Below are 15,211 nucleotides of genomic sequence, written 5' to 3'. Positions count from 1 at the left end.
CAGCTCTTCTCCATCCAGCACATCCCAAAGATTCTCAATGAGGTTAAGATCTGGACTCTGTGGTGAACTCTCTCTCAATCCATGTGTAAAAATAATGATCTCATGCTCCCTGAACCCTGAACTCTTTCACAATTCCAGCCCCATGAATCCTGACATTGTCATTTTGGAATATGCCCGTGTCATCAGGGAAGAAAAAAAATCCATTAATGGAATAACCTGGTCTATATTCAGTATATTCAAGTGGTCAGCTGACCTCATTCTTTCAGCACATACTGTTGCTGAACCTAAACCTGCAGACCAACTGCAGCATCAACCCCACATCATTTACTTACTTAAATCCAGGTGGAGACTTGTTTTGTTTTTGGCCAGGCAGTTTATAATGTATCTGCAGTTTTCTTGCTTGTGGAATAACCTAAAACAATACAGAACTCACTGTTATGTCTATGACGTCCTTCTGGTCACAGCGTCCTCCAAGACTGGGAGGTGTTAACAGACAGTCAATACCATAAACAATTCCTCCGTTGAAATTCAGGTTCATCTTTACAAATCGACAACTTTTCTCATTGATATACAGCTGTCCCTGAAATTGAAGGAGAAATTAAACACATTATATATGTTATATATTTATTTAAGTAGCCTCACCCAAATACTAGACTGGTATAAACTAGTATGAACTGATCTTGATAATGTCTGTTTTTTCTGGGTCACTCACTATTTGTTGCTCTCCAGCGCAGCTCACAGAGATATCTGAGCCCTGAAGAGTGTTCAGTGGGTGGTGGACCAACTCTGCAGGAAGCACCTGAATAACAAAGATTAAAAAAATAATAATAATAACGAATCCTTACACATCAATCTTTAATCTTTTTTATCAAGATACATGTTTACAGTCTCCCTGTGGTAGGAGAGCATTACTACCTGGTTGCATAAAACATCTTGCGTGAAGTTTATTCTTAGTATTGCTTTAAATCATGCCTTAAAGATTATACCACAGTTATTTCCGACCCTGCGATAAGATTGGCTGAGAGGCGTTCTGTGAGTGCCGCTATCAGCCGGTAATGCACTGTAAAACATGCTCTCCATGTATTACTCAGCCACATACAGGTAACCTAGCAACAATTCAGCGCTTACAAGCCAAACAGCGCAGCTACACAAACAAAGCAGCAATGGAACTATTTTAACTCTCTGAGTTAAAACAGATCGCATTTTCTCGTTCTCTTTTACTCAAAATCTTTTATTAAACACTGATAATGGAACTGTGGTATATTCCAATAATACACTTGAGGTTTGTGCTATAACGTATAATATTATAACTTAAGTGTGTTGCAGAAACTGAAGGTTACCTAAGGGCTTTCTTAAGGGAAATCATCTTAAACAATTCAAAACAATTCAAAACAAAAGTTTTGAATATACCTTAAGTAATCCCTTAAAAAAAACTTTTTTTTGCATTATGTTCTATAGCAGTCTATTATCTTAGGATAAACCAAAGATAGATAGTATGACTGTGTTATGACTAGATCCTTTAGTCTATACCAGTCATGATTAGTCAAGATTACTTAATTTTACAAAGTTTACAAAATTAACAAAGTTAGATTACAAGTCACTTTTTAGTAACATTCAGCAGCTGATGACAACACCCCCTGCCACCTCAACATAAAAATGACAACACCACTTGCTCTGTAAGTTTGGCTGTGCCGTGCTGCGACCCCAAATAGTGCGTTATCCACATGCTAAAAACGTACTTAATTTTGTATAGGCCAGGCGTCACTCCCCATGACAAAATAATGCAAAAATATCTCTTTTTACTAAGGAAAATGACAAAAATAGTAAGGCACAGTCACTTAAATAGGTAATTTTAATCTGATTACTGGATTGAAAGTAGTAACATGTTAAATACTCGTTACTAAGTAATGCATTACTGACATCACTGTTCACACCTGAACCACACCAAAGGTGCAAATGAACCAGAGTCTTTTACAGTGGACATTTATAACAGTAAAGCATCAGTCACTGCAGTAAATCCCTTACTGGCTTCCCTGAGTTTACTGAAATGTTTAAGGGAATTTATGCAACACAATAGGCTAATTCCCTTGAGTAAATAAATCTTGTGTATCTTTCCTTAAGATTTATACTGTAACTTAGTGTGTTTCATAAAAATGTGCACTGGTTCTGATTTATGATATACGTAGCTCTTGACAGGGAATAAGCCCCACTTCTAACAATTAAAAAAAAAGCCCTGGAGCCCCACCACTCATCTCACCTTTGTATCACGCAGGATGTGGTACTCGAGATACTCCACCAGCTGAGCACGGTTATGTTGGCCATACAGGAAGTCCTTCTGTTCTTGAGGCAGAGAAGCCATGGTGGAGTCAGTGGGCAGGAAGAGTGTGGCCGGCTGGTGCAGCTTGTCCATTACCTTTTTCAGAACCTCTGTATCCTAACAAACACAGATCAAAACATAGAATTTCAGGCATGATTAATTAGAAATAGAGCATTTTAATAACATGACAGTGTGGTTTATTTAAATGGACATTCAGATTATTCAGAACAGCTGAATATTCATATGAATAAAGCCTCTCTACATACCTCCAACAGTTTGAAAAAGGTCTTAAAGCCATGATTGTCTGCGATTTCTTTGAGTTCGGGCTGTTTGAAAATAAAAAAATGAATCAAATATTTTTCCCCAATTTAACAATGAATGTCGTCCATTTATAAATATCTATATGTGAACACCTACATTGTATGACTTGCTCAATTCATTTATCTTCTGAAAACTGGGTGGTATCAGAACACTGTCGATCTCATGAAAAATCCCATTGCTGCTTTCTTGGTCGCTGTACACCACCTTGACTTTGTTATTGATGTACACCGTCCCCTGCAAACAGAGTGCAATTTATATATTCAGTATTAGTGTACAGAGTAGTAGGTGCTTTGTGGTAAACAAGAGTCATTGAGAGATTGCACATTATTAATCAGTAAAACAAGATTCATGTAGTAACTTAAAAGTGTTAAACTAAACAAAATACTCTTTAGAAGACTCTTATCTGGGGTGCTGTTTGTTAACTCGCGCTTTCTGAGGCTGGTAACTCTACAGAAATTATCTTGTACTACAAAATCAACTGAAATTCAGGCTTTCAGTTAACAGCTGTGCTGAACTTGTTAAGAGTTAATTACTTGAATGTCTTGCCTCTTAATGTGTTTAAGAGCATCAGTTGTAAAAAAGAGAAAAGGTAGAGTTACAGGTATACAGTGAATAGTGAATATTTGAGTAATTTTCTAATCCAGATTAAGAGAAGCAAGAACTACTCAACTAAGTAAAGAAAAAAAATACTTTAAGAAACGAAGGTCAGTCAATTTTCGAGAAATTTTAAGAAATTTTAAGAAAAAAGCAAGTGCAAGAATTACCTCGGTTACACAGGATACGTTCATCAGGGTTACCAGCGTATTTTGGTCTGTTAAACACTTTCATTTACTACATGATTCCTTATGTGTTCCTTCATAATCTGGATGACTTTAGTAATAATTCACAATGTAGCAAAATAAATAAATAAATAAATAAATAAATAAATAAATAAATAAGTAAGTAATTGAATGAGAAGGTGTGTCCAAATGTTTGACTAGTACTGTATATATGAAGCACAAATTATTACAAATATTCCAAATTAAATTCTGTGGTTGTTCTTTGGCTGCATTAATACATTAACGAAATCCATTTTTGTCAATATTTTATTTTTGTCATAGTGTTTCAACCATACTGGGCATCCTGAACAGAGTGAGCTGCTGTCTGTGATCGTACCTGAGAGTATGAAATGGTGAGGATCTCTCCAGTGAGGGTGGTGAGGTTGCGAGGCTGTGTGAGGTCCTCCACAAGTAAACTCCGACAGGGCACAATGTGATACAACATGAGTGCAGCGCTGCTCATTTTATTCTCTGGCTTTTTATACTGAAACAGAGGACACAATATCAACAAGAGAACAGAATCAGACAGAGGAGAGAACAAAGAACAAACAAAAAATAGATAAAAAGTTAAAGGGAAGTAAGAAAGGAGTGAAGTGAAAGAAAGGTAGAAAGTAGGGCTATAAGGCTATAAGGCAAACCATATTATAAGGCACACTATCAATGAATTCATTAATTTGTGATCTATTTTAATACATAAGGCACACTAGATTATAAGGCTCATTTTAGGGACAATAGTAAGGTAGTACCTTTGAATGTCTCCTAAGTTAACAAAACTGCTGTTCTTAAAAAGTCTAACAAGTGCTGGATGTTAATCTACACAGATTTCTCTCCTGAAAAAAGTTCATTTGAGTGAATAAAGAGATTGCATTTATTTACAGTAAGCTTAGATTTCCAATATTTTTGTGTGGATAGCCGCAGTGCTAGCTGTGGTTAGCGGCGCTTAGCCATAGTATACATGCTGCCCAACATGCTATCAGCTAGAGGTTCCTTCCACATAGCTTGTTTTGCGGTTAGCGGCTAATGCTAATACTGCTCCGCTAATACTGTAGTAGTTTCTTCAGTGCTGAAACTAAAATTTTAAAACATTAATCTGCAATACTTACTTCTGGCTTATTAAATGCTTGTTTATTTGGAGCAAACACAGTGTACGGACCACGGCCTTGAAGAAAATAGGCATCAGCCCTCTGAAAATGCAATATTAATATTAATACAGTATGTGATACACCATCAGCAATATGTTAGTAGATACATTTCTGATTTAGTTTCAATTAAATGTTTAAAGAATTCACAAATGTCATGTACATTCTTTTTCTATTATGTTATAAAAAATATGGGTGAAAAAATGCCTCATACTAAAAATGAGTGTACATACAGTACGCTAAATGAACAAAATACCAGGACAACTCGTTCCAGGGATGCATTGATGGGAGTATTTGATTGTATTCAGTGTGTATTCAGAGTGTCCTATTCTATCAGTATGAGTGGGTGGATTAGACATGCTATGTTTGTGCATTTGCACATTTGTGCCAGCAGCAGTTACCACCTAAAGTAGCTGAATGCATTTATTGTAAATTAATAAATAAAAATGTTTATTTATAATTTCATAATACATCATATTATATTTAATGACTTACCAGCAAACTGTAGAAGAAGTCGCTCAAGTCTCGGTTTCGGATCTCCTGGAGTCACATTGGAAGAATTTTTAGTTTAATTAACCAGAAATATCAATACAGCAGAGAGACAGAAGGATCGTGTTTCCATTTATTTAAGGCGGTTTCAGGTGCACATTGGATGGATTCTGCTTGTGTGTGGTGTATAAACCTGTTACATAAGCCTACAGCTTTTCACTCTTATTTTATAAAAGTGAACAAATTACATTTTCCTCCTTTTTTGTCACCATTTCACATGTAAATTATTGCTATTTGTAACAGTCCACTCAGAGTGAGTTCTCTTAGCACAAATGCTACAGCAGTTTTGTATTTCTTTCTGTAACTTCAACATAGTTTAAGTGGAACGTAAAATTTCCAAATTTTAAGGATGCACTATATGTTTGTGGGAAGGCTAATAAATTGCTGAATCAGTAAAACTACATAGAGTAGAATTCATTATTGCATCATTTTCAAAACCAAATGTTCAAAAGCGCTAAGATAAGACATTAATAATGTCATGTAAGGGGTCATGCAGCCATAATGATGTTGCAGCCAGACAGAGAAGATATAGTAATTATAAATATATAATAATATAAAAAATATATTTCTAAATAAACCTCTAAAATATAATCCAGAGGAAGAATGATGATTACAAGTCTTCAAAACAAGCTGAACTGCTTGAATTTTTGCCCCAGGATTAAAGGCATAAAGTTATCCAAAAGCAGTGTGTAAGACTGGTGGAGGATAACATGATGCCAAGATGCATAAAAGCTGTGATTAAAAACCAGGATTATTCCACCAAATATTGATTATTTCGGAACTCTTAAAACTTTGGAAATATGAACTTGTTTTCTTTGCATTATTTGAGGTCTGTAAGCTCTGCATCTGTTTTCTTATTTCAGCTATTTCTCGTTTTCTGCAAATAAATGCTCTAAATTACAATATTTTATTAAGAATTTGGGAGAAATGCCTTTAGTTTATAGAATAAAACAACAATGTTCATTTTACTCAAACATATACCTATAAATAGCTAAATCAGAAAAACTGATTTAGAAATTGAAGTGGTCTTTAAATTATTTCCAGAGCTGTATATTTAAATATTCCAGATATAGGGCTATATCGTACACCCTGTACAAGGCGCATCACGTTGCTCTTTGCTATCTTACACCCCATTACCAAAGTTTAGGAACTGCACAATGCCTATTTGACGACTTGCCTATAGAACGTTAAAATAGAGCCCATGATATCTAACATTCACTGTATGTGTGTGAAAATAAATCAGAAGAAAGCTCATTGTCCTCACCTGCATGACATTGTCTTTGCAGTACATTCCATCTCCGATAAGTTCTGCTGGGCAGCTGCAGTTCCTCTCTCCTGGGCTGGTCATGGTACACGTGGCAAGCTTGTGGCAGCCTCCATTTTTCTAATAAAGATTACATGCAATAAAATGCTCAATTTTTAATAGAAACACTAACAACTTCTTCTAGTCATACCCCTAATAATAATGATGACAGTTAAACACTGAATAATGATCTGATGAGACAGTCACACATTACACCTGTGATTCAGTCTTTGATTATAACAGGTTATATTCTGTATTTTAGTGAACATCAGCACAAATACTGATCTTCAGCTGGCTGTGCTGGTCTCTGGCATCTTTACTGCTTACCTTGTTACACAAGTTGATCGGCGCACATTTTTTTCCATCTCCAGTATATCCTGGTTTACACACACATGCTGTCTGAAAGTACATAAACACTCTTTATTTAGTGAGTGATACATTTTTTCACCACTTACGTACTTACTGTTATATTTAAAACTATAAAACCTTTATGTGAAGTACAATATAATAAAAGGGCTGCATCAAATAATAGGTTATTGTATTAGTGTGCATTTAATGATCCTTTACTTGTAGTAACACAGTATATAGATGTATACAGTCGTATACAGTATATAGCAAACTGCTTGAAATTTTGCACCAGAGTGGCATAAAGTTATTCAAAAGCAGTGTGTAAGACTGGTGGAGGAGAACATGCCAAGATGCATGAAAACTGTGAATAAAAACTAGGGTTATTCCATCAAATATTGATTTCTGAGATCTTAAAACTTCTTTGCATTATTTAAGGTCTGAAAGTTTTACATCTTTTTGTTATTTTAGCCATTTCTTATTTTCTGCACACCCTTATTTTATACACACCCTATCACTATACACACTGCCATTTGAGGCTCTACTAACCTTGTTGGGGCCTGTGTGTATGCAGTCTGAATTTTCATTGCAGCCTCCATTCCCATCCAGACACGGGTTGATAGCTGAAGAAACACAAATTAAATTTTATTTATATTTCATTTGTAAAGTGGGTAAAGTTTATGTAGTGTTCACATGTTACATGACTTACTTGTTTTTTTTTTTTTTTTTTTTTTTTTACAATTTTTGTGAAACCTCTAACCCTGGCCCTAATCCTAATCTTAATTTATAACATATATAAATATATATATAAACAAATTGTTTTAATCTCAATCCAAAACCTAATTATAGCAATCATCCTATCATCTACAGATATTAAAATGTATGTAGATAATGTGAAAAAACAACTGAATTCAGGATTCAGTCTTCAGTAAAGGTCTCTAATATTATCTTTTGAATGTTCAGATGCTTCTATATAAAAAATCAGTATTTATAAGTTATCAAAGAGTCTAGAAAAATAGTTTATTCCATTAAAAAAAGGACTACTCAAAATAAAGTAGTACCGTAAAACATTGCCATAAAGCAGCATCACAAACATGCAACACAAAGCATGACACATGTGTGCCTTAGTATTTAAATAAATTATTATATTTAGGTTTAATTATACAGAATTAATATATTTTTACAAACTGAAACATATGTTTACATATATAATGCTATTATCCTTAACATTGCAATGTATTAAAATATGTGTAAGTATGCTGAAAAGCTGATAAGGCAGACTTACACACACACACTTTTCCATCCCCTGCATAGCCAGGCTTACACACACACTGTCTGCGCCCTGGGACAGTCCTCTTACACACAGCATTGTAGGAGCAGCCCCCGTTATCTTTTTCACATGGATTCACCGCTAAACACACACACACACACACATACAAAGAGACAGAGGTCAGCTACATAGTGCCCATCACAATGTGAGAGGAGAAACCACAAATATGTTTTAAAATGTAATCTACAGGTCTTACCTGTGCAGTGTGTACCGTTTCCTTCATATCCAGCCGCACAGTTACAGTAATATGTCCTGTCATCTACTTTCAGCAGACAACTGAAAAATATACACACACATATATAATTTTTTATATAATCTAGAATGACTGTATTATAATAATATGACAGTCTTGGGCATACATCGTTTTAACTAATTAGTAGAAAACTGAGCATCTGTAAAAGTCAGTAAAAACTTAATTTAAGCCCAATTTCACAGTTACAGTCACCTGCTCTTAACCCACCATCAGCAAAATTCTCCAGATCGTATACAGAGTGTAAATATATATATAACCCTATCTGTCCCTATCTTTCACTGTAGAGGAGTGTTACTGTTAAAAACCTCTTTTGCCAGGTTTTTTTTTTTTTTTAAGATTTTTTTTCCCCCCAATTAAACTAGGCTGATTGTCCCATCCATTCGACAGCTAGTCAGCTGTATATCCCTCATCCCTAAACACAGACGCCTTGTGCTGATTGACATCACCCTGTGGAGTAATGAGGGGAAATCGCCATCTACCCACTCAAAGAGAGTAAGGCATTTGATGGCAAGCTGCATGACCTGGATTCAAACCAGCGATCCCCCGATCATAGTGGCAGTGCTTAGACAGCTGGACCACTCGGAGCCCCATATCTCTTATGTGTTGACTTCTTTTTCATGTCCTTTTAGATTTGACCCTTGCTTGTCTACACACAGCTCTTTAGTGTATCCTATATCCTATACGACCTGCTGGTTTTACTCGCCCAGTAATGGTAATTCTAGATACAATATGAACCAACATATACTATTAATGAAATAACCTTAACTATAGATTATATTCTACTATATATTCAAATATTATTTATTTGTCAGAGTAAAATGAAATGTTCTCCAATGACTACTTCCACATCCACTGTTTCAGTAATGTGTGTTTACATGTATATTGATGAATTTCAAATTCAAAGCTCTTACAATCGCCTACAAGGTGATGACAGAACAGGCTCCTTCCTACCTGCACTCGCTCCTGAAGGCTTACGCTACCTCCCGGCCGCTGCGCTCCTCCAGTGAACGTCGCCTCGCTTTGCCAAACATTCACACAAAGCAATCCAGACTGTTCTCATACAGAGTTCCCCAATGGTGGAACAAACTACCCTCCACTACCAGATCAGGAGAATCTCACACTATCTTTAATAAACTCCTGAAGACTGAGCTCTTCAAAGAGCACTTACTCTCTTAACACCTCTAACTAACTACCTTCCACTACCAGATCAGGAGAATCTCACACTATCTTTAATAAACTCCTGAAGACAGAGCTCTTCAAAGAGCACTTACTCTCCTAACACCTCTAACTAACTACCTTCTACTACCAGATCAGGAAAATCTCTCACTATCTTTAATAAACGCCTGAAGACAGAGCTCTTCAAAGAGCACTTACTCTCCTAACACCTCTAACTAACTACCTTCTACTACCAGATCAGGAGAATCTCTCACTATCTTTAATAAACTCCTGAAGACAGAGTTCTTCAAAGAGCACTTACTCTCCTAACACCTCTAACACACTAACTACTTGTGGCAGGACTAATTATTTCTAATAATAATAATAATAATAATAATAATAATAATAATAATAATAATAATTTGGGGGTACCTTTTTTTGTTAATGTTTGGTAGTATTAATTTAAATATTTTAGAATTATGATTACCGGGTGGTTGATGTGAGTTAGTTATTTGGGGCTCCTATAAAAGGGCTTCTTTTTGCATGCTGCAGCGTCTGCCTTGGGTTCCCCCCTCCCCCTTCCGCTTCACCGCGTGGCTCAGAGGTATGTTTGGCTTTGTGTGTGAGGGAGAAACGCACGTGTAAGTCGGCGTTTAGTTAATTTATTTGTTTTATTTAGAGCGTTTTGTTGCTGTCTCATCCTCTGAAACTGCACTCGAGTCTGGCTTATCCCAGTTCTCAGGTAAATGCTCCGTATATGCAGCGTAATTTGGTAGTATAGCGCTGTACCCGTGAGTTACTGTTTGTTTTGGTTTCAGTTTAACTCCTCAGTGGGAATTGTTGGCGTCTGACCAATTGTAACGCTGCCTGACGGCATTTTCATCAGCTCTGTAAGTATACGAACCGCTTATCTAGTCAGGGGGTAGTAAAATGGGTTTAAACTTTATATTTATGCCTTCTGTGTTTTTAATTTAGCGGGTCCAGCCGATCTGGTGTGATTACTGGCTGTTGCATGAAGATAGCATCCTGTAACGGTGAAATAAGCTGCCGTTTTGCCTCCAGAGAAGTTTAATGAAGCTCTAAGACACTTTTATTCTCTTAAGTGGGTTGATAACTGTGGTGGGAACCTATATCATTCTGTGCTGAATTATCGGACTGCAGCTTGTGCTCATGCACACTGTTTTATAGCTGAAAAGCTCTACTCTTACTTACTTACTATTTGTTTATAAAACTCCGTCTACTATCAGTGCAACTATATTACACCTGTGGTGTATGCATTGTTATTTTTGTGCACTGATGCTTCATCTGTAAATTGTTTGCTGTGTGCAATAGTTAATCCAATCTAAACTGTATTTTGAGCCATTGTATTGTGGTCCTTTTTATATTTCTGATTTTATTTGGTAGTTGTGGAGTAGGTGCATGAGGGATCCAGGAGGGGAGATTTAAGTATTATTTTCACTTTGCTTTACTGGTTGGGATTTGATTTATTTTCTGGCACGGGTGACTTTTGTTGTGATTTTGATATTTTTTTTTAGTTAAATTTTGGCCCCCACCTGGTGAGCTTCAGCCCTACAACAATTAAAATGAGCTTCTTTGTAATTTCTTAACTCAAATGACCTGTTGTTGATTTTAATGTGTTTTTGAGCATTGAGTGGTTCTGGTGATATTAATATTAAAATTTTCTCTGTTTTGCAGCCGTGTGTATCTGTCTATCTATCTGTTTATCTATCCGTCTATCTCTCTATCTATCTATCTATCTATTGTTTTATTTTATTTTTTATAAGCCTATTTTGATTAATAAAATCTTTTTGGTTAATTGAAATCCTTGTCTTTGTACTTTCTGGTACCCACGAACCTGAAGTGTTAAATTTCTTTGGGTGCAATTCCCAAAGTGGCGTAGTTGGCTGCACTGGTGTAAGGGTAACTAAGGTATTTACATAGTTTAGGTAAATTAATTATTTTTATTAAGTCCTACCGCTCGCTCTCCCGCCACATTCTGGCGTAGTCGGCAGGGTTTGGGTACCATATTTAGACTTAGACTTGGATTTCTTCTTTTTTTTTTTTTTTTTTTTTTTTTTTTTTTTCTCTTTCTTTGAAGTTGTGATTTTTTTTTTTTTTGTGATTTGTGTTAAGTATTCAATAGGTGAGGCAAAACGGCAGCAGAGGACCAGGGCCTGCAAGTAGGTGATCTCCTTTGATTAGTGGCACCATTTTTTTTTTTGGTAAGTTACCGTAGTGTACAGTAATTATGGAGGAAGAAATGCAGCAACTTCGAGAGTTGGTGTTACAGTTAAAAGCCGATAATGAGCGACTGCGTCAAGAGCAGGTTGCAGCAACCGCTGCAACAACCTCCAGGGTAACTCCACCGTTAGAAACTCCAGTCAATAATGGTGCTAGTAATGTTTCTGTAACTGAAAGATTGGTGTATATACCTAGAGATAGAAAATGTCCTATGTTTAGAGGAAAGTTTGGTATTTGTATAGATGAATGGGTGGAGGAAGTGCAGGCCTGTATGCGTTCTCGTCACTTATCTCATGCTGATCAAGCTTTCTTTCTCTTTGACCATCTAGAAGGTGAGGCAAGAGAGGAGATTAAGTACCGTTCTAGTGCAGAAAGGGGAGATCCAGCCAAGGTAATTGAAATATTGCAGGAATTATACGGGTGTTCCCAGTCCTATGTAGCCTTACAGGAAGCATTCTTTTCTAGAAAGCAACAGGATGGTGAGACTTTGCATGAGTTCTCTTTAGCGTTATTAAGTCTTATGGAAAGGGTTAAACAAAGTGCACCGGGAGGTATGCCAAATGCTGAAGCTTTGTTGCGTGATCAATTTGCTGAACATGTTGCTGAATGTGCCCTGCGCAGGGAGCTGAAACAATTGGTCCGACGTCGGCCCACTATCTCTTTGTTGGAGGTTCGTTCAGAAGCCATCCGGTGGGAACGGGAAGGTATGTTAGGGGGCATCCGAGCAAGAAGTCAGTCAGTTCCCGCTTATGGTATTCAGTATGGGGTTCAAGGGGGTACCCAGGCAGAGGCTGGTGTAGTAATGGGATCTGAGTTGGGGGAATTGAAGGACATCTTGAAACGCCAACAGGATCAGTTAAACACACTGGTGCAGACGGTAGCTTCTTTACAAGAGTCACATAGGTCTAGGCCCCCCCAGATGGGTAGAGTGGTCTGTAGACGGTGCCAAAGACCAGGGCACTTTGCTAGAGAGTGTAGGGAGACAGGGACATCAAGGTATCCTTCTTTTTCTGGTAGAGAACCACCCTCAAATTTGCGTGGGTCATCTTATTCCAACCAGGTATCGGAAAACTAGCACCCACCGTATTGCGGAGCCACAGTCCGGGTGGGGAGCTTACTGGCTCTAAAACTGGAAATGCCTCAGGTATTGGTCCAAAGTTAATTGCATCATGTCCTCATATTGATGTTCTTATTGGGGGGGTAAGGGTGCCATGTTTAGTGGACACTGGGTCAATGGTGTCCACTATCACTGAAAGCTTTTTCTTGCAGCACTATAAGCCCTGGGGTCCAGATCACCTTAATTCCTGTCACTGGTTGCAGCTTCGGGCAGCAAATGGGCTCTCTATCCCTTACCTTGGATACCTGGAGTTGGATGTGGAGCTGTGTGATAAGGTAGTACAAAAGTGTGGGGTGTTGGTGGTTAAAGACCCTTTAGGCGGCTCCCCTAGTGATGTTCCCGGTGTGCTGGGAATGAACGTGATCGGCAAGTGTTATCAAGAATTGTTTGGACAACATGGCTCATGTTTGTTTGACTCTCCTTCTTTGTTGCAGGCTCCAAGCTTGGTTCTTCAGGCGCTGCAGCATTGTCATAGAGCCTCTGCTCAACCTGTTTACAGGGCATGTGGTAAGGCAAAGGTGTGTGGCAGAAGGGTTCAGCGTGTTCCTGGGGGCACCACAAAGTTTGTGCCGGTAACCGGTTGGAGTCCACAGTGTAGTGGCCCAATTTTGTTTGAGCCTGCTGATGTGGGGTTACCAGAAGGCCTTTTGGCCTCCTCCGCTTTGGTAAGCTGGCATAACGGGACGGTGTATGTCCCTATTGTTAACGTGGGTACCAAAGATGTGCTTCTTCATCCTCATACTCAGTTGGGGACTTTGAGTAATGTTCAGGTTGTTAGTTTACCAGCAGGAGTTGCAGAGGTGCGAGCCATGAACACTGGTGGGGCCTCAACTGCAGCTATGGCGCTCCAGGAGAGTTTGGAGACCATCGAGTTGTCATCATTGTCTGGTCAGGAACAGGAACAGGTAAGGTCTCTGTTGTCCAAATATTGGTCAGTCTTTTCTGCTCATGATGGAGATCTGGGGTGTACAAACCTTCTTTCCCATGAGATCCCACTGTTGGATGAGGTTCCAGTGAGACAATGTTATAGAAGAATACCCCCATCTGAGTATGAGGTCGTAAAGGCCCATATTGATCAGCTTTTGGAGACTCAAGTTATTCGGGAAAGTTGCAGCCCATATGCATCACCTATAGTTTTGGTGAAGAAAAAAGATGGTACACTTCGCATGTGTGTAGACTACCGCCAGTTAAACAGTAGGACCAGAAAGGATGCCTTTCCCTTACCTCGCATTGAAGAATCACTTGATGCACTTTCAGGGGCCCGCTGGTTTTCTACTTTAGATTTAACCAGTGGATATAATCAAGTGCCAGTTGCAGAGGGAGATAAAGCAAAGACTGCATTCTGTACACCGTTTGGCTTATTCGAATGGAATAGGATGCCTTTTGGCCTTTGCAACGCACCTAGTACCTTCCAGAGATTGATGCAGCGACTGTTTGGTGACCAGCAGTGCCAATCTCTGTTATTATACCTAGATGATGTTGTGGTCTTTTCCTCTTCTGTTTCACAGCACTTGGCTAGGCTGGAGCTTGTGCTGGGGCGCTTGCAACAGGAGGGACTCAAGGTGAAGCTGGAGAAATGTGCCTTTTTCAAACCTGAAGTTAAGTATTTGGGTCATGTTATTTCCAGTGCTGGCGTCTCCACTGATCCGGGTAAGATTGAGGCAGTGTCAAATTGGCAGCGACCTTCTAATGTTTCTGAGTTGCGTTCATTTCTAGGCTTTGCCAGCTATTATCGACGCTTTGTAGAAGGCTTTGCTAAATTGGCAGCTCCACTGCATAGGTTGGTAGCTCAGTTGGGTGGGTCAAAGTCCCGAAAGGGGTCAGGGCAGAGCTTTTCCGATGCCTGGACTGATCATTGTGAGGAGAGTTTTGCCGAATTGAAAACTAGGCTTATTGGGTCTCCAGTGCTGGCCTATGCTGATTTCACGCTTCCCTTTATTTTGGAGGTAGATGCAAGTCATAGTGGGTTGGGAGCTGTCCTTTCTCAGAAGCAGGAAGGTAAGGTTAGACCTATTGCCTTCGCTAGTCGGGGTCTTAGGCCCACGGAGCGCAATATGTCAAATTATAGCTCCATGAAGCTGGAGTTTTTGGCACTCAAGTGGGCTATGACCGAGAAGTTCCGCGAATACTTGTTGGGGCATAAGTGTGTGGTCTATACTGACAACAACCCTCTCAGTCATTTGTCCTCAGCGAAACTGGGTGCTTTGGAGCAACGATGGGCTGCCCAGCTGGCTTCTTTTGACTTCGAGATCAAGTATCGTTCAGGAAGGAGCAATGGTAACGCTGATGCTTTGTCCCGACAGTATAAGCCTGGTGTGTTGGA

At 38.6% G+C, this 15,211-nt stretch overlaps 1 protein-coding gene across 1 annotated transcript in view; it reads right to left on the bottom strand.

The window, feature by feature from the left end:
• Window positions 1-15,211, bottom strand: part of stab2 (stabilin 2) — a 61,763-nt gene that overhangs the window by 11,464 nt on the left and 35,088 nt on the right. Inside the window, exons 41-53 of the mRNA XM_022671873.2 lie at window positions 8,319-8,398; window positions 8,078-8,203; window positions 7,342-7,415; window positions 6,775-6,846; window positions 6,409-6,528; window positions 5,091-5,135; window positions 4,560-4,640; window positions 3,794-3,940; window positions 2,735-2,872; window positions 2,584-2,643; window positions 2,258-2,434; window positions 713-799; window positions 434-580 (exon numbers count right to left, since the gene is read on the bottom strand). Coding sequence (XP_022527594.2) covers window positions 434-580; window positions 713-799; window positions 2,258-2,434; window positions 2,584-2,643; window positions 2,735-2,872; window positions 3,794-3,940; window positions 4,560-4,640; window positions 5,091-5,135; window positions 6,409-6,528; window positions 6,775-6,846; window positions 7,342-7,415; window positions 8,078-8,203; window positions 8,319-8,398 — 1,354 coding nt within the window. The remainder of the gene's footprint in view (window positions 1-433; window positions 581-712; window positions 800-2,257; window positions 2,435-2,583; window positions 2,644-2,734; window positions 2,873-3,793; window positions 3,941-4,559; window positions 4,641-5,090; window positions 5,136-6,408; window positions 6,529-6,774; window positions 6,847-7,341; window positions 7,416-8,077; window positions 8,204-8,318; window positions 8,399-15,211) is intronic.

The sequence above is a fragment of the Astyanax mexicanus genome, chromosome 2 (genome assembly GCF_023375975.1).
Source record: "Astyanax mexicanus isolate ESR-SI-001 chromosome 2, AstMex3_surface, whole genome shotgun sequence".
Lineage (NCBI taxonomy): Eukaryota > Metazoa > Chordata > Actinopteri > Characiformes > Acestrorhamphidae > Astyanax > Astyanax mexicanus.
The sequence above is the reverse complement of the archived record's forward strand: the minus strand, read 5'-3'. Positions and strand labels throughout refer to the sequence as shown.